Raw genomic sequence first — 24,624 nt, forward strand, 5'->3', positions numbered from 1 at the left:
TTTCATTATTTGCATTTTTGTTTTTAAAACTTCATGCCACTTTTTACATAAGTCATACGTGTCTAACTTATGTAATAAGTGATATGAACGTGTTGTTGTTGTATGTACCTACACGCTCACACTCTCAGCAAATACGAATATTCGTAAAAGCGGTTACATTTGGTAAAAAAGAATATTTGAATCGATATCCTATTAGGCTATTACCCAAAATCACGGATTTCAGGTCCCATTCACGGATATCTTTCTGACTGGGATATATTCATTCATTTTATTTATTATATATATATTTCGGGGCACAGCGCATCCCTATCCAGAAGAGAGCCGCGAGGGCGCGACAACCGAAACATTGAAGACGTTAGATAAAGAAATCCAGCGACCCAGTTCTAACCTTCATATTATTATCAACGCAGCACAAATAACACCACAGAATAGAGGTTACAGCAAAGCAGTTAGTTTAGACTCTAAACTTTAGAGTTAGACCAAGATAAGTCGCCAACGATTTTTATAGCAAACGCAGTGCAAGTGCTATTTATAGATACGTCATAATTTCATACGAGTTTGACGTTTAACGTAACACTTGCAGTGGGTGTGCTATCAAAATCTTTGCAGACTTATCTTGGTCTACCTTTAAGTGTTTGTTTGTTATGCGTTAGCGCTGCTTATGTATACAGGTTAGCCAAAAAATAAGTGCATTCCCGTTGCCACGGTGGTTTTGGGATTATACTGAGCAACTTTTACTATGGGACCAGCCCTCAAATCGCGAAAAAAACATTGGCTGTTTCATACATTTTGGCAGGTCCATTTTCTATGGGAGGGTAAATTCAATTTTCGCGATTTCGGGGTTGGTCCCATACCTAGTAAAAGTTGCTCAGTATAGTTAATCCCAAAACTTCCCTGGCAACAGGAATGCACTTATTTTTTGGCCACCGTGTATAATCTATATCGCAACAGCTAGTTCAAAGATCGATTTTAGAATAGATTAAGAAAAGCGGCTATCCAGTTTCATTTAATGAACCTGGTATATTTCAACCCTGAAATACTGCCCTTCCAATACTGTGACATTCCTTACCCTATATCCTTTGGGGACTGTCTCACCCGGCTCATTTGAGACATATACACCGATATACAAAATACAAATCTCTAGACATTACTTAGGCTGTTTTACACTAGCAAAAAGATAAGCTCAGGCCTCACGGTAAGGCCCTTATCACATATGAGCATAATGAATAATGATGATATTTATGTCGTTAGAGATCTTATACATAAATGATTCGGGAGATGTTAGCATGATTAAGCTGCACTCAGTAAATGTTGATGGATTGTTCAAGATCGTATGTAATTGAAACAGCCTCACAGATTTAAATTTTAAAGTTTGTGTTAGGTTACAGATTAATTAGGTAGGTCACTTTCATAATCAGAATGCTATCCTACACCTCTTTAACTGTAATTTCACTTTGATGTCAAAAGTAACCATACTTTCCTGACATTTAATTCACTTCTTATTGGTAAACATCGGTAATTGACATAAGTATTCAAAATGTAAAGTAAATGCATACTGCAGTAAATAATTTAAAACTTTTTGTTTGTGAGGATATACCAATGTTTATTGTTTTTTATGTAATCTAGAGTAGAATAAAATTGAGGCCAAAATTAGTATGTAGGACATGCTGTTAAGTAAATAAAATAAGATGATGAAAACGAAACAGGTCATCATGCCGGTTTAGGCTGATATAACCTACAACCAGAGCTATGCTTTTGCAGTTTGGCAGAAGAAGAAACTGTACAAATAGGGTTTATTTCGCCTGAATATTTTTTTTAATCATAAATTAGTCTCTAAAAGGCTTACAGCATCAGAAGGAACAAGTTTTCTTTTTATGCGTATGTTTGATTTGTTTTAAAGTTTTACTTATAATTATTAGACAGCCCCATGATACCGGCAATGGAAGGAACTCTTCATATAAAAACAAAACAACAATCAATTTACATTGAACCTCTTCTTGTTTACCAAAATTTCGCTACCGGTAACAATCAAAGTGCTTTCAAATCTGAATTCCCACTGGGATGTACTCGGAATTGATAGCTTAGGAAGCCGGCAGTACTCACGATATCAATATTCATTTGTTCTTTTAATTTTCCTTTTTTTTCATGCCATCGCATATTAAACGACCGAGCAATTAGTGAGGAATGTCCTGGAATATCTTCCATTCATTTGCTTTGAGCTAGGAGGCTGTTATACGACAAAGGTAGGCAGGTGTAGGTATTTTATTAACCGAGATATGTGCAATCACTGTTTGCGCATAGTTTTACTAGTTTTTCCCTTTAAACGTTTAAAAGGAGCTATTAAACTTAAAAGTTTAATAAAGATTTTATTTTTCTATTAGATATGCAAATGAACTGCATCAAAAAAGTAGAATGTAGGCCAAAAGAATTTAAAGTAATCTGATTCCGAATTCAAATATCGGCAGCCAATAAAAAAAAACAACAGACGGCGTACGCTAAAAATCAATACTGTATGCCCAAACATAAATAAACGTAGCACACTTTTTTACAATCTTGTGGGTATTATTTGTTTCGAACAGCACGCTCCCAAGACTACTGTGATCTTTGAAGTCTGGAAAAAGGGTCTTGATTTAGCACACTCCAGGGGGCTGCCCGGATGAGCCAGCTCCCGATAAGTAATATCCACCGTCACATTTTTATAACGTTTCCTATGTTAGCGGTTATCTAAAGGTAATCTTGAGTGGTAATATTTATAAGCAGTAGAAGTATAATTTATAGACTAGAGCAAGCAACGCGATTAAATTTCATTATTTTACCTTTTTTGCGACGTTTCAGCCAGGTTTATAATGCAAAAAAGGGTAATTAGGATTATGGCTGGGGTACCCTGGGACACACCTGCCCGTGGCCTATTCCAGAAGTTAAGGATCATGACTGTTCCAGGTCTGTACATATTTGAAGTGGCAAAGGTAGTTCGAAAAACTCTTAATGAATTTAGAATGCGTGGTCCTAACTTCAGAAATGGAAACATTCTCCTCTCTAACCGGCACAGACTAAAAAAGTCTGAACAATGTGTGAGGTACATAGGTCCTAGAATTTATAATCGTTTGCCAAATAATTTGAAGTTCAGCAGAATTATCAGACAATATGTTTATTAGAAAGCTAATGGAATATTTAATAGATAAGGCGTACTACTCATTAGATGAATTTATGAATACAAACAATGTTATAATATGTGATTATTTAAATTAGATACTTATTATTGTTAATATAAAAAAGACATAAGATGTAAATATGTATAATAAAATTGACCTGTAACTTACGTTATGAATAAAGAATTGAATTAAATAGTTGCACTAGCTGCTGTCACTTTGTGTTCGAATTCAAGAACTTGTTAATACATAGCTACGCAATTCTTTTTTATTGTATATGTCTTTAGGGAATCTCAGTAATTCTATCAATTATAAAATTGTTGCGTTATAAGCAATTTCCTTTTAAATAGAATGAGCATTTCATATAAACCTTCCGTCCGTAGGAAATGTGGTTTTCGACGAAAAAAAAACCCAAGGGAAATGATGGAATTAAATGTACACTCGTTGCGACCCGTAAAGCTTTGAACTTATTGTGGGGTCATAGATTTTGATTAAAACAGAAGCTTTTATTTAGCACCATACTCGTACGGAAAATTAGCTTTTATTATAAATTGACTTTCGACCGCGACATCTTCTGAAATATAAGTATTAGGGTAACATTCCATTTCTGACAGCAGCTGCACTACTAGTACTAAACGCGTCGGTGTTATTGTCAATTTCCATAGTAAAATGAATGGTAGTGCTGCTGTCGTTGGAAAGGGACTGTCACCTTTATACGAGAACTTGTTAAACGGAAACATTAGCGCTCATTATTGAATACAAATACATCATTCACAATCTAATTTAAATTGTTTGTAATTAAATAAGATTATTAATTCAGAAATTACTCTTGTTCCTCGCGTTATCTCGATATTTTTGCCACGGCTCATGGGAGCCTGGGGTCCGCTTGACAACTAATCCCATGATTTGACGTAGGTACTAATTATTGCGAAAGCGATTGCAATCTGACCTTCCAACCCAAAAATTCAAAATTAAAAAATTCAAAATTATTTATTTGGTATCTAGGTGGATTTATACAATAATTTGTGGTGGATACCTCCTGTTAAGTATAGCAATACTTGTGTTAGGAGGTACCGCTCCTTCCAAACGGAGTGATTCAGGTTTAATAGCAGATACATATTATAATTGGTACATAGTTGTTATTTTTACAATAACTATAACTATACCTATAGCTAATTCATATAAGTATTTTATTTTATTTTTTTATTATATTTTTACAATTCAATATTCAGAGATTTATAATAAATTATACATACAGGGAAAAATATTGTTCAAGTTAGTTTGTTATAATTACAATTACAAATTCATAATTTAAATTTTTAATTTATTATTACAATCAAGAATTAATTCGTAGGTATACTTTATCCTTATACTATTTTACTAACTCTAGTCTTACATAGGGTGTAAGTTTGTGTGTGTGTCTCTCTCGGTGAGTGTGTGTGCGTGTGTGTGTGTGTGTGTGTGTGTGTGTGTGTGTGTGTGTGTGTGTGTGTGTGTGTGTGTGTGTGTGTGTGTGTGTGTGTGTGTGTGTGTGTGTGTGTGTGTGTGCATTTATGTTTATCATTTAAGGCATTAAGCCTTAAGAAGCGATTCAGTCTCATCATAGGTAAGTGTCAGTAACCATTCTGTGATTTTTCTTTTACAATTTATCCGTTGCATTGGATAGATGTTGAGAGCTTTGTTAATTTTATTATACATCTGTGATGATATTGCATTAAATTGTCTTTTAGCAAATAAAGATTTTGTTGGCCATTTAGGGGCTACTGCGTGACTTCGCCTACGATTTAATAGGGATGGATTAAAATTTAATGTCTTATGCAGTTTTAGTAGAGTGAGAAGCACATATAATTTCCTCATGCTCAGGATATCACTCTTTTTGTATAAATCACTAGTTGGATATTTTCTAGGGAGTTTATGCATGACCTTAAGCAACGACCTCTGTCCTCTCTCAACCTGCAAGAATTTTATTTTTGTAGCTCCACCCCAGGCGACAATACAATAGCTCATTACTGACTGCGCAAGTGCATTGTATAATTGTTCCAGCAATTTTTTGTCGGCTACATGCCTAAGGATTTTAAATATCCATATAAGTTTTCTTATGCGGTTGTTAATGTACTCAATATGTGGATGCCAGCTCAGTCGCTGGTCTAATATGACCCCGAGGTATTTAATGGATGCCACTTTTGTAAGTTGAGTACATCCACAAGAAGAAGAATATTCATTTTCGTTACAGATATGCATTCTTAATTTAAGATCTGGTTTTGGTTGGGTATTTTGGTATTTCGCGAAACACATGAAATTTGTTTTCTCCAGGTTTAATGTGAGGAGGTTTTCTTTAAGCCAGGAGGAAACCTGCCTGAGGCCTTTTTCAGCGTACTCAAAGACCGACTGCCAAGTTTTTACTTTTGTTTTACCCATAGGAGAAACTAGGCATTATTGGGATAAGTCCGGTTTCCTCACGATGTTTTCCGTCACCGAAAAGCAACTGGTAAATATCAAATGATATTTCGTACATAAGTTCCAAAAAACTCATTGGTACGAGCCGGGGTTTGAACCCGCGACCTCCGGATTGAAAGTCGCACGCTCTTACCGCTAGGCCACCAGCGCTCTTGCTAATTCAGAAATTACTATTTATTAAAAGTGTACTTGTTTTTAACTAATCTATGTGCATAATAAATTAATGATGACTGATGTAATCTAATTAGCTAATGTATTTGCTATGCTAATATTCATTCATAAATCATAAACAATATAATTTTGTGCATTTTAATTGAGGATAATATATATTTTTATTTAATATTATGATAAAAATAACTATATAGGTACTCAAACATACCCAATTTACATATTTTTAGCTTTTGTGCAAATATTGTTACAATCTTTTTAGGTGCATTTTAGATCGATGCCCGTTATATTTTATCCAGCGAAAGTCATGAAATTAGGTTTCGAATCAATGAAGTTACTAGAGAAAGTCCTCAAGTTAGCTAATAAAATGTTTGTCAACCGTAATGTGATCCAAGCGCTACGATTTTTCATAAACGATTCTGGCAGAATTTACTGCATCTTAAGCTTTAAACAAAATTTCGGTCCATCTTGCAATTCTTGCACTAATTCAGTGCGAACTAGTATCGACATATTAATGGTAAAATAAAATATCACAAACCATGATTGACGTTGGCAGTTAATTAGTTGTACCTAAATATATAGAATAAGGCTGAGTAAATTACATTTTCAAATTAAAAAAATTGCAGGTAAGTACTTAAAACAATTTATTGATCAAATCTTACTTAAATTAACTCGTTTAAAAGATACATAGATTAAGAAAACCTAGGTTGCAATAGTTGTTTGTGTTACAAGGGGCACAGTTGTTTATTTCTCGTGCAAAAATTGATACATGAGCAAGCGGAAGATTTCAAAATTTAACTACGAGCGTAGTGAGTGGCTCGAAAATTGGAATCTTGAGCGTTGCGAGTAATTCAAGGCACGAGTGTTAAGCAAATTGTGCTACCAAGGAAAACACAATCTGATGAACATTACAAATCAAATCCAAATAAAAGTTATATATATTTTTGTTCACACAAAATCATCACTTAAAATTAATTCCCCCGACCAACTCAAAATTTGCGTCTAATTACTTAGTGGATAAAATTCGCTTTTTCATCAGTTTTTGAAATATAAAGAGAGCCTTTACGAACCGCTGTGGTAAAAAGTCTGAATAGAATGCTACTGAACTTATTACTTAACATTATGACCAAACACATACAAACATTGATTTAAATTCGTTATTTAATAAAGAAATCCGTAGAATTTTCTTATTATTATTCTCCAATCTGCCAAACAAACAAGTCAAACGCTCATTCAGTTTGCAAAAGTGGTCCCAAAGCTGGTCCAGATAACTTTGGTTTGAAAACATTCAGCATAATAACTATATGTCATCTTATGCTGTAAATTTGAGGATTCCGTGTTTTCTATTTTACTTAATGGAAGACCAAAGTCTGACAACGATTTAAGTAAATCTGATATTAAATCATCATTACTGCTCTTTATAACGCGATAACCTATAGCACTTCCATTTATAAGTGCCCTGGCAAAACTTAGCCATATAGATACCATTTTAGGATGGTTGATATTATTATTTAATTCATAGGTCCAATAAAAGCTTATCAAAGGGATAGGAGAATTAAATCCCATTACCATAGTTTTATCTTGCACTGCCATGAAGTTGTTGTACTTCCAGTATGATTTAGTTTTTGCTTTTAAGGCATTGCCAATGTCTGGATTAGCCATTTCAAATGCTTTAATTACTTTTTCATAACGTTCACTGAAAGGTTTTTTCTCCCACGCCTTCTGACGCTGCGACAGGTGTTCTATAATCTCTTTTTTAGTGGAAACATGACCACTAAAGTATGTTTTATCAAATACGGCCTGTGATACTTCGGGAGGTCCATCAAATTTGCAATAATTATTTATCCAGACAATGGGTACGTTCACGTTAATTGCTATTTCATTCGCTTCTGATACACCGCTTGCCCATATAGATAAACAAAGACGCTTTTGAGACTTATTTAAGACAGATAGGAGTTCATTAATTGTTCTGAATGCTTCGACGAATACCAACTGATCGTTTTGATTTTTGGTTTCCTCGATATTTCCAGCATAATCCAAGTAAAATGTTTTCTTTTCATATTTGAAAGCATCTGTGCAGTTTGATTTGAAACTGATGTTGGTATTTTGTTGTGATCTACATTTCCAAGCAATGATGTCCTTAAAATCCTTATATATGCTTTCTTGTATAAATATACGTGACAGCAGAAATGGATGACGTTCAGAGTTGAGGAAAATGTCTACAGCTGAGTCTAAGTCAGATTTTTCCGTGATGATTCCGGTGACCTCTGGCGCCAAACCATGGAATAAATTAGTAAATTCTGTGAAACTAGTGGATAAAACATTAGCTTCTCCAATTACTAATTTTAGACAATCTAACCCCACATTTTGACATAATTCGGTAATTAAGTGACAAATTACAGCGGTTTCATTAGTTGCGTACAAGTACGAGAATTCGTACAGTTTAAATGACTGAAAATAACACCCCACAGCCAGCAAAGGCGTATCATTTCGGATTAAACACAGCTCTTCCGCTGAGATCAATTCAGTTTCACTCGAAAACCGCAAATGCTGCAAGATAAGATGGATACTGTGTTTGGTTTCTCGAACAGGAATGCTTCTAATTAAATATTCCAATTCACATATCAAATCAATATTTTGTTCGATCTCTTCTACAAGTTTTTTTAATCCATTAGATCGGTCTGTCAAATCAGGATGAAGTAACGGCCGAGCCGTATTATAAAGATTTTCAATGGTGTCCCGTTGCAGGCAAAATATTCTATTGTTGAAATTGTCAACCACAAGTTGTTCAGAAGCACTTATGCTAGAATCACTACGAAATTCCTTATGCACCGCCAAATACTCTTTCGCTTTCGTTGTGTTAACAAGATTTTTGTCCATTTTGAGGTTTTTAAATATGTTCGCGAGTAGCACTTTACCCATCATGCAACTGTCACTTGCATTTAAACTGTCAATGTTAGCACTTATCCAGCTACACAATTGTTCAACAGTAACTATATTGACTGTATCAGTATTAATATGTATGTCACTCACTACTTCCACTCCGCTTCGATAGGAAACAATTCCTTTATTTACGTATTTTAATCAACATGCGACGCCGCGCCGGCGCAACGAATCGGCGATACTGATAGGTCGAGCCGGCTGGACTGGTAACGTCCCCCTCTCCCCTAAGCTGAGTTGCTTTATAGCGACGGAGACGGAGCGAGTTCATAATGAGTGCCCGTTCAAAAATCATCCGTACGACGTTTATATTAGAGATCAAATGAAATGATATTGTTTACATACACTATTATCGCAGCGCGGCGACAGGAATGTCACCGATGTGACACATTTACTATCATGTTACGTTATCCATAATAAAGGCATAACAAACTGTTTAAGTACAAATGCAAAAGTCTCGTTTGTTAATTGAAATATTTTATTTTTTACATATTGCACTACATTCTACAAACCGGAACAAAATTCAAAATCGGTTTTGCCTCCTTTTTCTACTGACAAAATTTGCTTGTCAGACTATGTTACAAAAGGGCTGGTAAAGGATACAAAAACAAACTAGGGTGTTTACCATTTAAACCAACCAAAAGCCGGTGTAGCACACAATTCAATTATTCTTTCGGCGCTTCTTTAACTTCTTAAGTAAGCCCAAAAGTTTATCAAGTAGAAAACAATACTAAGTGGCAAGTTACTTTTGTGCGTTCTTGCTGGTCCTCGTTATCCGACCTTTCCTTTTCTTTAACAGTTAATGAACTTGAGCATGTAGATACTTTGGGAAACTAACACCTGTCATAGTACAAACACAAACAAAAAAGAAGTATCACCCGGTATAACGAATCCTGGCCCGTTTATGACACGATAATTAATACTTGTTTAATTAGTTAAAAAACATAAAAGTGCAAACAGCGTTAAATAGGACACTTATTAAATTTGTTCCTTAATTCGTTAATTAAGTAATAATTTTAATTGTCCTATTTAACGCTGCTTGCACTTTTATCATTAGTTGAAAATTGTATGTTATTGATATTAAAGTAGTACATGACCGTACAAAAATATGTTGTGTATTAGTCCAATTGTATCAAAATACCCCTTGCTAGTTTTACACTACGAACATATGTACCATACTTGAAATCGGGGTTTTGGTGAACGCATATCGTTCGCACTTTATGAAAAGTATTACGAGTTTACCTACTATTTACCTACTCGGGTGTGAGGTTGTAGGAGTTACAGAGAAGGGTGGAATACTAAAATTCAGCTTCCGTAAGTGGTCGTGATCTTCCATGGTGACCGGTCGGGTTGGAAGATTTAAGAAATGGCTTATTCGGGTATCTAAAATATTAATCAGGAACTTTCATTAGGCACATAATAATATACATACTTAATTTGGTTGTGTATTAATATTTTAGCGCCAATAAATTTATATAAGCCTCAAATATAAGCATCATATTAATAAACGAGTCGGACTCGCAAACGAAGGGTTCCGTACCATTATATCTATAAAAACGGTCACCCATCCAAGTACTGACCCCGCCCGACGTTGCTTAACTTCGGTCAAAAATCAAGTTTGTTGTATGGGAGCCCCACTTAAATCTTTATTTTATTCTGTTTTTATAGCGGCATTTTATTCTGTTTTATTTAGTATTTGTTGTTATAGCGGCAACAGAAATACATCATCTGTGAAAATTTCAACTGTCTAGCTATCACGGTTCGTGAGATACAGCCTGGTGACAGACAGACGGACGGACGGACGGACGGACGGACAGCGGAGTCTTAGTAATAGGGTCCCGTTTTACCCTTTGGGTACGGAACCCTAAAAACTGGCAGCAAATTATCACACTGCCGCCACATTTCGTTGCGAAATGCAAAGCGAAGAATAGGGAATATTAGGCAAAGCTCTGCGTAGGTGGCACCTTTGTGGCACATACAATAAAGAAACCACATTGACACATCACACGTCACGTCAATCACATGGCCTACCGCGAAACAAGAAAATCGAAATTTCGTTATCTAATCTCTCTATCACTCTTGCATATTCGAGCGATAAAGAGGCAGATAACTAAATTTAGATTTTCGCGTTTACCGGTAGGCCCTTGGTAACAAACCGCCTTGATGCATCAATGTCATATTTTATTGTCTGTGAAAACTTGTCAAAAAAACAGTTTAAGGCACAGTATGTATAAGTTAGTATAGTCGCACCAAATAAAGTCTGCAGCGGATTTGATAGCCCACGCAGTGGAAGTGTTATTTATACGTCATAATTTCATAGAAGTTTGACGTTTAAAATGACACTTGCACTGCGTGGGCTATCAAAATCGCTGCAGACTTTTTACGGTCTAACTTTATATTAATTTACTGAGTCGGTAGTGCTGCACTCTGGCGGCAGAACATTGCAGTTATATCCCCTATTCGCGGCGACGACGGTGGTGCGATTTGTTCTGTATTACCGTCCGGAGCCGCAAAGCACAATAGTACAACGTATCGCATTTATGTACAAAAATCTGTACGATACCAGTGGGAAGACACTCCTCCTTTCGGGCAAACTCGGCTCCATTCGGCTCAGCATTGCTCCGAGGAATAATTAGGGTTGGCACCACTTGACGTCCTTTTGCGGTCACGACCACAGATAAGACAATGACTTGAATTTTGACAACCCAAGATAGACGAAAGGAATAGTGCCATACCTACATTAGAAAGAGATAGCATTATTCGTCCCTGAATCGCTTTTGTAGCTCGGTTTTGTAGGAAGTGTCCTTTCTGTACGGCAGTACTATTATTTATTATGTGACGATACTACCTGGGTGTGGCATACCTTGCGGCACTCACCGCACCTCCGTCCGAAAGCGCGATCCGTCGTGCGCTTCGCACCTTCGGAGAACCGGAGTCAATGTGGTTTCTGCTCACTTTCTGCAAAGAAATCAAGATTATACAGTATTAGGTACAAAATTAAAAACCGCAGCAGCGGACGTCGCTCCGAAGTGCGGAGAAGTGTGTTAATGATATCCGCCATACTGAGTTAGGGAGCAAACGATACGCGTTCATAAAAACTGAATAAAGTGCATAAATTAATGCACACCAACTGGGATTGCGAGAACTCGGATTAAATACACGCATTTAGAACCAAATGAAAGGTATTAAAACGATTTCCAGCAGCCAGTAGATTAATTCCTCAAAACACTTTTTTTTGGCCTATAGTACCTACCTATACCTGTCTCTCACATTTGTATACTACCGCAATGAGGCGAACATTAACTAGATAATCAGTAGGTATGGTGTTCAAAGGACCAAAAATGTGTCATCTAGACTGTTCTGCTGCTCACAGTTAACGAGGGGCTTGAAGTTGATATAATATATATAAAGCATAAACGAGGTTATGGGTCAAACAGATCACTGTGTTATGTCTTTCCTGTAGACATACACAAGAGTTAAGGGCTATAAAGGTTAATTTTCTTATTTAACCCTTATCCACGTGAAAAGGTCCTCCTTTTATTTAGAGAACTATGATAAAATCATTGCTTACATGCCCACAAGCTGTTAACTATTGCCCACAGGAGAGAAAAATGTACTGTTCGCGCGAACACACTAGTTTTCTCTCCTGTGGGCAATAGTTAACAGCTTGTGGGCATGTAAGTAATGATTTTATCATAGTTCTTTAAATAAAAGGAGGACCTTTTCACGTGGATAAGGGTTAAATAAGAAAATTAACCTTTATAGCCCTTAACTCTTGTGTATGTCTACAGGAAAGACATAACACAGTGATCTGTTTGACCCAATAAGTTAAGCGGGCACTAGAAAATGCAAAGTAGGCTATATTTTCAATATGTATTTGGAAAAGTAAAAGGAGACAACTATTTTTACCACCCGGTCAATACTGGGCGCCTGGCCTGTATATTCCTATCAAGCACAGGCATGCATTCGCCTCGAGGCAACGGCCATGTGGTCTGTTGCAACGTTTCACTGCAATGCAGTTGTTTTTGGAATGTTACGCGCAAATCACTTTGATAAGTATAGCTAGGTAGAATCACATTTTCATGTTTAACTAATTTGAAATTAAATTAAACTAGTAGTTCGCCCCGAACTGAGAACTCGCGGTTTGCCAAAAATTATATACAGCGATTGACTTTGTTGCACCTACTTACTCGTATAGTTCGACATAAAATAGTAGAAAATAATTTTCCATTTTTTCCAATTTCCAAGTCCAGGTCCAAGTCCGGGTCCAGGTCCGGGTTCAGGTCCAGATAAGAGCCCGGATCCGGGTCAGATCTAGCTCCAGGGCCAGCTCCGTCAAAATCGAAATTCGAAATCATAAACGTGTAGTCATTGAAGAGCTGTTCTGATCATCATCAGCAGTTCCACTTCATCAAATGCGACAGTTTTAATGTAAATTCTTGATTTTCTGATGAAAATACACAAATCTCTATACGCATGCCTTTAAGATATGAGGAGTTCCCTCGATTCCTCATGGATACCATCATCAGACCTCGAGCTTGACAAAAATTTGGCTTAAAAACTTAACTTGCTTAACAAACATAACGAAGAGGACAAATCACCAAACGTGAACTATGCGTCTTTGAAGAGTTCCGTTCTGATCATCATCAGCAGTTCCACTTCATCAAATGTCACTTTTTTGAATGTATATGCTTGATTTGTTGATAAAACACTCAGAGGAGATGTGGGTATAATGATCCCCTTGAGGGAGAAACTTTACTGTGTTCACAGTTGGAGACAAAAACACAAGATTTAGGTCTTTATGAATAGTCCATTTACTTAACTAAGTAACTGCCTACTTATTTCTCGTGTTTTTTAATATATTTAAATAATTATGTTATGTTTTCTAAAGGTTTAGTAAAGGATCATTTTATACATAAGTATGAATTCATAAAACGATCCCTAGGGTAGAGATATAATAATTACAGATGATTCCTTTGTAATATCAAGATTTCTTCGTCTTAATTATTTAAGTCAGTCGATTCCAGCGTTTCTTTATTTTCAGAAGATGAGTGCTATGTTTTTTCGTTTGTGCTTTATTTTTAACGCCGTCAGGGGAACAGATTTTGCTTGCTATTTTAACACATTCAACACCAAGAACCCGACTGTCGGGTACACTGTTCGTAGCGACTACGCGCTACATACGACGAAACCGTGGCTACGCGCTACGAGCGTAACCCGTAGCACTTAGTGGTATTGAATGTGTTAAATTACCATTTCATCCTAAGGTAATTTTTTCGGAAGTAAGTGGCACATAAATTCGCGACATGATATGTTATGGCAGGTACAGGAAATGGTCATAGTAAATTACTTTGGGGGGTAAAATGATACCAGGGATCATTTTACGCCTACGAATAGGGATCACTTTACCTCTAATTATGTTTATTTTTATCTTGCTAATTATTTCAAAATGGTAATTTTAAAAACGATATTATAAAAGTGCAAGCCGAGCACTTTCATTTGATACCAAACTCGAACATACTTTCTTGCAAAAAGATGACCAGAATAGCAAGACCCCACACAAATAGCTTTTTAGCCTTCTAAGCTCTTCTAGCTCAATAACCCCTTGATCGAGCCTGCTCATAATTTAATGACTAAAATATAATGCCTTCAACTACACGCTTACCCAATTTTATTTAAATTAGAACAAATTTACTTAAGTTCTTGAGTATCAAACTATCCTCTGATAGTTCAGCTTAAAAACATCGAAATGCCGGGACGTGCCCCTAGCCAGCCGCGTGTCCCAAGTCGAATGTAAGAACTTCGTTCGCTTATCAGATATTTGAGAATCCATATAGGTAGTTCGTTAGTTTATCTTAGTATGTAAGTATAATGAAGGTGGAGTGTGTAAATTTATAATTTATGTCTGTATCAGGAGTTGCGTTCGCCCGCGAGTACATCTAGCGCGACTTCAAGTAAATATGGACTCGCGCGCGAGAACGCAACTCATGCTAGCCGGTCAGGAGTTGCTTCTAGACAACTATTTATTTAAACTACACAATAATATATATATATATATTATATTATAGGACAATTTTACACAGATCGGCCTAGTCCCACGGTCTACCTAACCATACTTGTATACACATATAGCAAGCCTGAGATGCAGTTATATGCAGTGACTTAACGGTTTCAGAAGAGAAGATTTTCATTCGACTAAAGTAAAGCTAAAATGCAGAGCAAGTTTAACTTGATCACGAAATTTTTGTATGGTCAAGTCGCGCTAAAGTCGTAATTTGCATGTCTAATACCTAACACCCCGTATAAGTAAAGCCACATACGTTAAAGCGGTATAAAGGCGTAACATAACCGATGATGTCGTTTAGCGACATTTAAAGACCGTTTTAACAGTTTGTAACTCGGTAACAAGGTAAAGGGTACGAGAACGATACTAAAGCGAACTTTATGTTGGTGTTTATCTACATAGCCGGGAAGTCGAATGTGTTTTTACAATTTTAAATGCTGCGTACGCTGCGATGTTTGTTTGGCGCTTGCTTTTTTCCACTGTGTTTTTTAGACTTGTGTGGTCCGTTTTTGTTATTCGTATTTTACGTATACTTAAAAGTGTGTTTGCTGGTAAAGGCACTCATTAGGGTTCTTTGTGTAGATGGTGGTAGGTACCTGATTTTATTTTATCAAGAAAATGATTTAACCATTATGTATAGGTACTTACATTTTAGTATTGATTCGGTCAAATTGTGTTTTTTGAAAAACTATATATAGCCAGCCTTTTATGAATGTAGTATGATACCTTTGGGTATGGTGCTTTACGCACGCTAGCGTCCCCTTCCCTCCCCCTGCCGCAACCCCCCCTTTTTGCATGAAATATGTCCCGGTTCACAGTTTTTTTTTCATTTTTTGGGGAAAGTATACAATATAGGAAAAAAGTATCAGTGAAAGAAATAATCTCTATTAAATTCTTAACAAAAAAGGTTATATTCATTTTCTTGGTATGACGCACCATATTCATGTTATGGCTAGATGAACTTCGACAAAATTTAACCGTTGAAAAACTTGTAGAAGTTCAATATAACATAGTACGTAATAGGACTGAAAGAAATCCTACACGGAGAATAACCTTGCAAGCTTATTCTCCGTATAAGATTTCTTTCAGTACTATCACGTACTATGTTATATTGAACTTCAACAAGTTAATACATGCATGAATATGTGAGTCTTACCAAACAGTTGCATATAACCTTTTTTGTTTAGAATTTATTAAGGATTATTTCTTACCTTGACACTTTATTCCTAATTCTAATACTTTTCTCAAAAAATTATAAAAACCGTCAACCGGGACATATTTCATGCAAAAAAGGGGGTTGCGGCAGGGGGAGGGAAGGGGACGCTAGCGTGGGTAAAGCACCATACCCAAAGGTATCATACTACATTCATAAAAGGCTACCTATAATTTGTTTGTCTTCCCCATACATTAGAACACAACTTAACCGAATCATATGGTCAGTGAACTATGCCGTAAACGAATGGACAGGAGGAAGGACGCTACGCGCTACGACCTTAGTTGATAACATGGGAAAAGCGCCTACGAATAGACAACCCGCCTAACGGGTCGCTGGCAGTGAATGTGTTAAGTATAATGATGAAACCGATGTATGGAGTGATTACTCTAAGTAGTGTAAGTGAATATTCCTGTATGATATTAATTACATTCGTGTCGAGTTATTTACTTTATATATACCTATGTACGTTTGAACGGTATCTCTAGGTCGTTCGGCGGTCTGTCGTGAACTGGCCCCAATTTCACAATCATTGTCAAGATTTAGAAGAATTGTAGGTAATTCTTGACAGGTAATGAGTTATATGTCGGAATTTCGTGACAATTGTAGTGTTTCTTGTGACAATTGTCACAAACTTAGCAAGAGAAATATCTGTTTTTTTCAGATACTTATAATAAAGTTTTTTTAAATAATACAATGATGGTGGCAAACAGGAATACGGCCCGCCCGATGGTAAGCGGTAACCGTAGCCCATGGATGCCTGTGACGTCAGCAACAGTGATGTATTACAATTGTCGCACCTGTCACCGTGGTGAAATTGGAGCCTGGTCTGATTTTTGTCTTGTGATTGTCAAGTCGAATTTTGAATTTAAATGTCGGTCGTTCCAAATATGTATGTCAGTCAGCCAATCAGTCAGTCGGTCTATGTCAGGTTATCACGGAGGTTAGAAACCATAAGTTCCCCGGGAGTTTAGCATGCACTGTATAGGTATGTACCTTTACATGTTGAATGTGTGCAAATTTTCTGCCGTCATCTTCAAGGTACCATATAAAATACAAAGTAAATTATGGGATTTCACGTACTGTATCTATTTTGTTTTATAAACGAACAAAACAAACGTCTAAAGCCGATGTTGTTGCTTTTATCCGCATGTGATATTGTTACGTCAGTATAACTCAAGAACTTGCAACTCAATCAGCAAAGAGACTCAAAGTACGCTGAGCATAAACTATCTGGAGTAAATACCGTCTGGTCGAAAGGCGGAAAAACAAGGGGAAGATTTATTATGCATTCCCGCGGCGGCGTCATTCCGCGCGGCGTCTCTCTATTTAGTAGCATACCTACTCAGAGCGGTATATTTATGTAGGTACCTATGTATATTCAATCGCCTTTTAGTAGGTTGAATCTTATCTAGGGTTTACTATAAGTAATTTATCCTGTTTTTTTTTGTAATTCGATGTGCCGTTTAATTTTCCTTTATAAAAGGCATTATTTTTTTTATTACTAAAGTATTTAATTGACATTATATTTAAACAGTAAGGAAGGCCATTTTATTATTCTCTAAGCTCGTTTGATTTATTTGCTGAAAATCGCTTGAAACCTCACTTTCAGTGTTTGGAATAGGAACCTTTCTGACTATTTAAAAAAAAAACAATTATTTTGATATTATCAAAATTATTGCTATATTAATAATAAAAAAAACTAATATTTCGATAATATCAGAAAGATCAGAACTAAATAAATATTATATGACAATAATTTAAAACATATATTACAAATTAAGTGGGAATCAACCTGCCTATGAAGCCGATGGTCCCAGGTTCGAATACCGGTCATTTATTTCTGTGATGAGCACAGAAAGAAATAGTAGGTAACTTATACTTAACCGTGAGGTACTACATCCTCAGTTGTATTTACAAACTGTAAAATGTTTAGTCTTATAGTCTTTTATAGGCTTGCCTATATTTTTGCATATCTACTTTAAATATATTCAGGAAAATAAGGTAGGTAAGGTATTGCTTAGGTCAGATATACCAACCATTCTTGACCGCCGAAAACGCTGACTCACTCCCATTTACTCCTAAGCCAAATTTGCACGACCCTACTGTGATTCCGCCTGACTTTTTGCAAAGTTTATCTGCGAATTGTTTGCCGGGATTCGTCATATTTTTTTCGTTTATGCAAGTGACAACTTTATTCGTGACGTACAGTCGGCATCAAAAGTAGGGTATCAGATTATGTGACTCAAGTATCAGCAGCTGGGGCCGATTTACGGGTACCTATCTATTTGTACCCGTGAATGGGTTCTATACTCTGTATCTTTTTGGTATTTAAATAAAAGTAAACACAATCTACCCTCAAATGGTTTAAGGGTAGATGAAAACATTACACGATCAAATAATGTAGGTTAAAGTGAGGTCGTTCAGTGACTGATTCAGGCCGTTTTGTAATTGGTCGGTTAACCAATAAATGTTATAACTACCCGGAAATGTAAAAATTGTTTGTTTACTTTTATTTAAATACCTAACGATACAGACTTATAGTTGGTGTATGTATTAACATAACATAAAAAACTGTCTAAAAGGCTACTGCGCTGTTGACTTCAGCCCCATGCATGCCACCCAAAGGTCCGAGACCTCATGGTCCCGAGATATGGCAAGGACAAACAAAAAATAATAAAAATATTTTTTGTGCACTACTAAAGAAAAGTAAATAAACGCACAGTACATATTTCAATAAACATGAAGTTAGTTTTCCTGCAATGGTCACAATTCTTAGTGGCCCTGATTTTTTTTGAGTAGTATAATATGTCGTAGCAGCACGATACTGGTCGAACTTGTTACGATATTTCTTGAAACATAATTAATTGACAATTAGTTGTTAATTTTCTATTTCATACCCTTTTTTGTTCATCGTTAAATATACACTTAGTCATTGCTTCAAATGACTTCTTCAGATACCGGTGTATACCAGTCGCTCTACTGAGTTACCGAAAGCTTTCTATTTAAAACCCATAAACGTAACGTAACAAATATAAGAGCCTCGGTAGAGAGTACCATTTTGTACCATTTGGAGTCGAAACTCTAGGTCCATGGGGTCCCAGCGCGCATAATCACTAGTTGCCTGAAATAAAAAATTTCATTGATTCATTCATAAGTTGTTCGCAGAAATCGCGAAGCGTCTGGTTGACGTAACTGTTGACCGAAGAGCTGGCGGCTACCTCGCAGAACGTATCAGCATTGCGATACAGCGAGGTAATGCCGCCAGCATCCTTGGTACAATGCCTCAGGGGCCTATTTTAAATTGAAGCTAGTTATTAATTTCGTTTAGTAGTACCACTGTATAATATATATTATTGTATGTAAATAACGGATTTATTTCAAAACCATTAAATCTTTTCATCACTTCCTTTCTTGAAGGATATCTCTATAATTATTAAAGTCTGGTATTCTAGCCAGATTGTTAATATAGGTACGTAATAAGTAGCTACTATTTTAATACACATGCTTCTAAGAACTCGGTAAATCAGAACGCTTTGCGGCGGCGCTGCAGACAAACTTTCTGCGCTCAACTTTCTTATTAAAAAATTCGGTATGAGAACTATTTCTGGTTAATGGATTTTTAACCATCTTTATAAGTAATTAAGTTTCAAGAAGACGCCTTGTGCATTTCGCTGGTTAAGTTAGTGTGGGCAGTTAGTGAGAATGGTCTAGGCGGAGATTGATATGGTTTTTAGGACCTATCTGATTTAGAGTCTTAAAACCGGTAGTTTTGTGGAATTTCTCAATAATAATGTAACAACGACGTAAATATACCAATATAAAAGTAAACAAAGTTAATAAATCTGTGAAAATGTTGCTTGTAACTACAACAACAAACAAAACAGCAACACAATACAGCTGCAATAAAGCCACTAATAAAATTAACTTGATGAAAATGACTGTGTAGTCGCCACAATAACAAAAAACATTTTTTTCGTAACTTAGACACATATTATTTATTTCAGATATAATTATAATTTTATGTTTCCTGCGTAAAGTAAATGTGACACTCATTTAGCGAAAGCAGGAAATTGACAATTGCAACAGTAACGATGCGGTAGTCGACATCCGAATCACCTTATTACCTCTGCCGCAATGATGAGTGATGATAACATTGATAACATAATTCCTTCACTTTTAATTCGTGTATTTCTTTCAATAGTTCATGTTTTTGATTCATGAACAAAATAAATTCAACTGAAACTTACGTAGGTACGCTTAGCAGAAAACTTGCGCTCGGTCCTAACTAGCACCAAACACCTTGGAAGTTTAAGGCGGAGCACCTTAGTACTAAGTATGCAAAGTGAATATTTAAAAGGGAGCTCTGTACGAAGTGAACAAACTATAATAACAGCTAGATCACTTTCGCAGGGAAAATAGTTTAATAAATATATTTGACTACGTAAACTGGTGGGTAATCCTGTACGAATACTTACAAAGGACAAAATTGTTTCTGGTAAGTATTTAATACGAATTTCTAGATTATCCACTCACATGATTGATATTTTCAGTGATCTCTATTATTATGATCTATTATTATAACAGCTGGTAGCTACAGCTATTAAAAGCATGGCATGTGAGTGGTTATCACTGAGTATAATAATATTTAAAGGTTATTTACGATACAAGTGCGAAATTCGCAACGAGTGGCAAATTTTAAAACACGACCGAAGGGAGTTTTGCGAGCGAACGTTTCGAGTTTCAGAGATACACATGGCTTGTTGTAGAATAGAACGGAGGCTGACTCTCAATTAGCAATTAAGACGCACTGCGGGAATATCGTATCATAACAAGAACAAATCCTTAACAAATTGGTAAATCAGAATCGCCCCCCGAAGATTAGTATTCTTTAAGGAAAATAACACCCGTACGAGGACCGAGGATGTGGTGACTTTATGCAGTCTGCTTAAGGCATCATCATCATCATCATCATCTCAGCCATAAGACGTCCACTGCTTAACATAGGCCTCCCCCTTGGACCTCCATACGTGCCGGTTGGAAGCGACCCGCATCCAGCGTCTTCCGGCGACCTTAACAAGGTCGTCTGTCCATCTTGTGGGTGGACGTCCTACGCTACGCTTGCTAGTCCGTGGTCTCCACTCGAGCACTTTTCGACGCCATCGGCCATCTTCTCTGCGTGCAATGTGGCCTGCCCATTGCCACTTCAGCTTGCTAATCCGGTGGGCTATGTCGGTGACTTTAGTTCGTCTACGGCTCTCCTCATTTCTGATTCGATCAGGCGCTTAAGGCATACCTACATATTATGGGACAATCGTATACAAATCGACGTGGTCCCACAGTAAGCTGAATAAGGCTCAATAAGCTCAATAATTTAATGCAATGTCTGCCAAACCATAATATTTATTTACAGAATAGGGTATATGACTACTAGTCAAATCAGTTTCTTTTTTCGAACTGTCAAAACGATTATGCTACTATGGAATTTATTTGAAACCCTAGCATGTGACGTCACAATCAAATAACCTACTCTTTATAGTTTTATACGGGTTTTAAAATAGAAATTGTGTCTAAATATAACTGCTGTCTACGTTTCTCTATTAACCTTCTTGTGCTTTATTTATATTTCATGCATAGTGTAAAATCATTTATTTTAAATACAGTCAAATACCCTATTGTAGCTACTACGCGACAATCCGTAGTTTAATGCTCTGGCTCGAAAACGTGGCTAGGAGAGGTTGCAGACGCAAAAAGACCGGTCGGGCGGCCAATGCTGCGCTTTAAAGATTGCGCGAAACGTGACATGGTTGCCTTTAACATTTCATGCAACCAATGGCAGAAACTGGCCGAAGACCGACCCGTGTGGCGTCGTGCTATTCACGATGGTCAATCCAAGCACGACGATGCCTGGTTTTCCTCATTAAAAGAAAAACGCATGAGGCGCCACGAGCAGGCCTCCAACCCCCGCCCACCTGGGGGAGCATACACCTGCCGCGTGTGTGGCCGAGGGATCCTCTCTCGTATAGGGCTTTACAGCCACGAACGCAAGTGTCGTAACCAGGATGCTGCTTAAAACATCTGACACAGATGATAAAGGCCTGTTATTATTATAGTTTTATACGGGTTTTAAAATAGAAATTGTGTCTAAATATAACTGCTGTCTACGTTTCTCTATTAACCTTCTTGTGCTTTATTTATATTTCATGCATAGTGTAAAATAATTTATTTTAAATACAGTCAAATACCCTATTGTAGCTACTACGCGACAATCCGTAGTTTAATGCTCTGGCTCGAAAACGTGTTGCCTTATATATGTAAGTAAGCAAATGAAGTTGTGGGCTCCAATAACACCGCATAGCTTGTAAAGAGCAGCGTTGTTGGCGAGATTAAGTAAATAGCGCTGTGGCTATCTAAGTTGTGGCCGCTGCAGCTGCAGGCGATGATAAAACCGCCAGATGCCCGTTATTCTAATACTTAACGACCCCACTCTTGAATGGGAATAGCTGTTTGCTGCACTGACAACGGAGGTTTGGATAACGTAATAGTTTATTAGTGTGGGTAATCTTATCTCTTTTATGCACGCTTGTAGTTTATAAATTGAAATGTCGATAAAGAAAAATGTTTTTATTTCTGTGATACTTATGATCCACTAGCCTCCTAATACAGGGTACAATAATTTATTAAGGGGCCCACGGATTACAGGTTCGGCGGACGATATCAGCTTGTCAGTTGTTCAGAACTGTCATCTTTTCCGTTTAACTGACAGGTTGATATCGTCCGGCGTAGTGGTAATCCTTGGGCCCCTTCAGACACTCTAGAGTACTGTATCTGGGGTCGTTAACCGTTAAGAACTCTCGTTTTAGGAAACATTATGTATTATCAGGAAAAATAAACTTACCTAGGAGTGAGAGTATTATTAGTCTTAGGTCGAGATATACAACTTGTGGTGGTTTTGTAAGTACAATCAGAAATGGAATGACACCTTAACGATACCCAAGCATAAAGCTTGTCATATACGGAGCGATAATATATCGGCCGATATCGGCAGATATCTGCGAGTATCGCTAAGCACCACACACGCAATGATACCAAAACATATATCGCTCTCTGTATAGCACCTACATTGTGAGAGAGACGAAATATACCGACCGATACATCGCAAGGCATCTTAAGGCATCTGTAGACGTCTTGCGATAAGACGAATATCGGCAGATACCAAAATATATATTACCTACAGCTTCGTGTGTGGGCTCTGTCAAATAGCACGTAAAAGATATCGGTAGATACCGTATCTCTCGGGATCTGCCGATATATTATCGCTCCGTCTGTGATGGGCTTAAAACCATTGGGCCTGCCTAAACTCAGATTTGTTCATCCGCATAAAGTACCGTTTTTAAAAGCATTTTATAATGTAAATAAACAAGCCGCGAAAATGTTTACGTTAAAATGTCGTCACAAACTTTTCGCCTTATCGCAGTGTGTAAATTTGCCCGTCCCCTTTTGTTAAACTTGGTTATATCCTGGCAACATTACTTAGCCGCGCTTATGTCGTCCCTAGGCCTTTGAACAATGATTTATTGACTCGTCGGGCCGTGTTTACCCGTACTTTGGAAAGTTTGCCTATAACCGCCATAAAAATGTTTGCCGGGCATATTAAATATCTAGGGTACTGGAAAACTTATATGGGACGTGTGTGCTACACGATTTCATTTTTAAAATTAGATATTGTTCGCTGAAATGGAAATGGTAGGAAGCGTCCATATAAGTACACACTGGGAACAACATAATATGTATTATTATTGTGACCTAAGTCTGTCACTCAAATAATTTATCTAGGTTAGGTTTATTACCAGACCCCGTTATCAGTGGTGAAATTTTATTGAAATGCAAAGGGTTGGCACTCACTCCCCCACCGTGCGGGTATTCTGCAAGCTATTGGGTAAAAGGACGCATGTGGGGTAATTGTTCGCATCAAGAAAATTTCAAAGGAATTGTCAATAAAATAAAGTTTAACGAATATTTATGTAATTGTCTGATCATGTTGCATTTCAATAAAATTTCACCACTGATAACAGGGTCTGTTTATTACAACCGCTTATTACGACCAATATTTTTAGGGTTCCGTACCAAAAAGGTACATAAAGAACCCTTATGGTGCGACACCGTCCGTCTGTTTTTAATTAGAATACCATTGTTGTGCTTCAGTGTTAGACGTGATGTGCTTCCCTTACGGAATTATTTTTTTAGAATTATGAAATTATGTTTATGTTTTTTTTTTATTCATCATCCTTCTTAGGCTAGGGTTTTTATAATACGAATATAAAAGTAAAATATAAAAACACTTACAAAACAATAAAAAATACATATAAACACATTATAAAAACCTAACCTAGGGTGCCGCCAGCAGCGGGGCAAGGCCCAAGCTACCGGTGGTCAGGGCTGCAGAGAGAGGAACCGACGTACTATCCGCGCCGTGTCCAAGATCACCGCCTTCTGCATCTGCCCCTTGATCCAACCACCTAGCGAGAGTCTCTCAAGATGTTGGTCGAGACTCTTCGCTATTAGACCGTTCACTTGGCGGTTATCTCGTGAGCCAAGTCTAGGTACTTACTGGGCTTGTCCTTCTCGGCCTT

At 37.0% G+C, this 24,624-nt stretch overlaps 1 protein-coding gene across 1 annotated transcript; it reads right to left on the minus strand.

The window, feature by feature from the left end:
- Positions 1-6,425: 6,425 nt before the first annotated feature.
- On the minus strand, positions 6,426-8,864 carry LOC134806542 (uncharacterized). The gene has a single exon (XM_063779842.1). It carries the CDS (start codon positions 8,697-8,699, stop codon positions 7,008-7,010), a length of 1,692 nt encoding a protein of 563 aa, XP_063635912.1. The 5' UTR covers positions 8,700-8,864; the 3' UTR covers positions 6,426-7,007.
- Positions 8,865-24,624: the final 15,760 nt, after the last annotated feature.

Source organism: Cydia splendana, chromosome 3 (genome assembly GCF_910591565.1).
Source record: "Cydia splendana chromosome 3, ilCydSple1.2, whole genome shotgun sequence".
NCBI classification, from domain to species: domain Eukaryota; kingdom Metazoa; phylum Arthropoda; class Insecta; order Lepidoptera; family Tortricidae; genus Cydia; species Cydia splendana.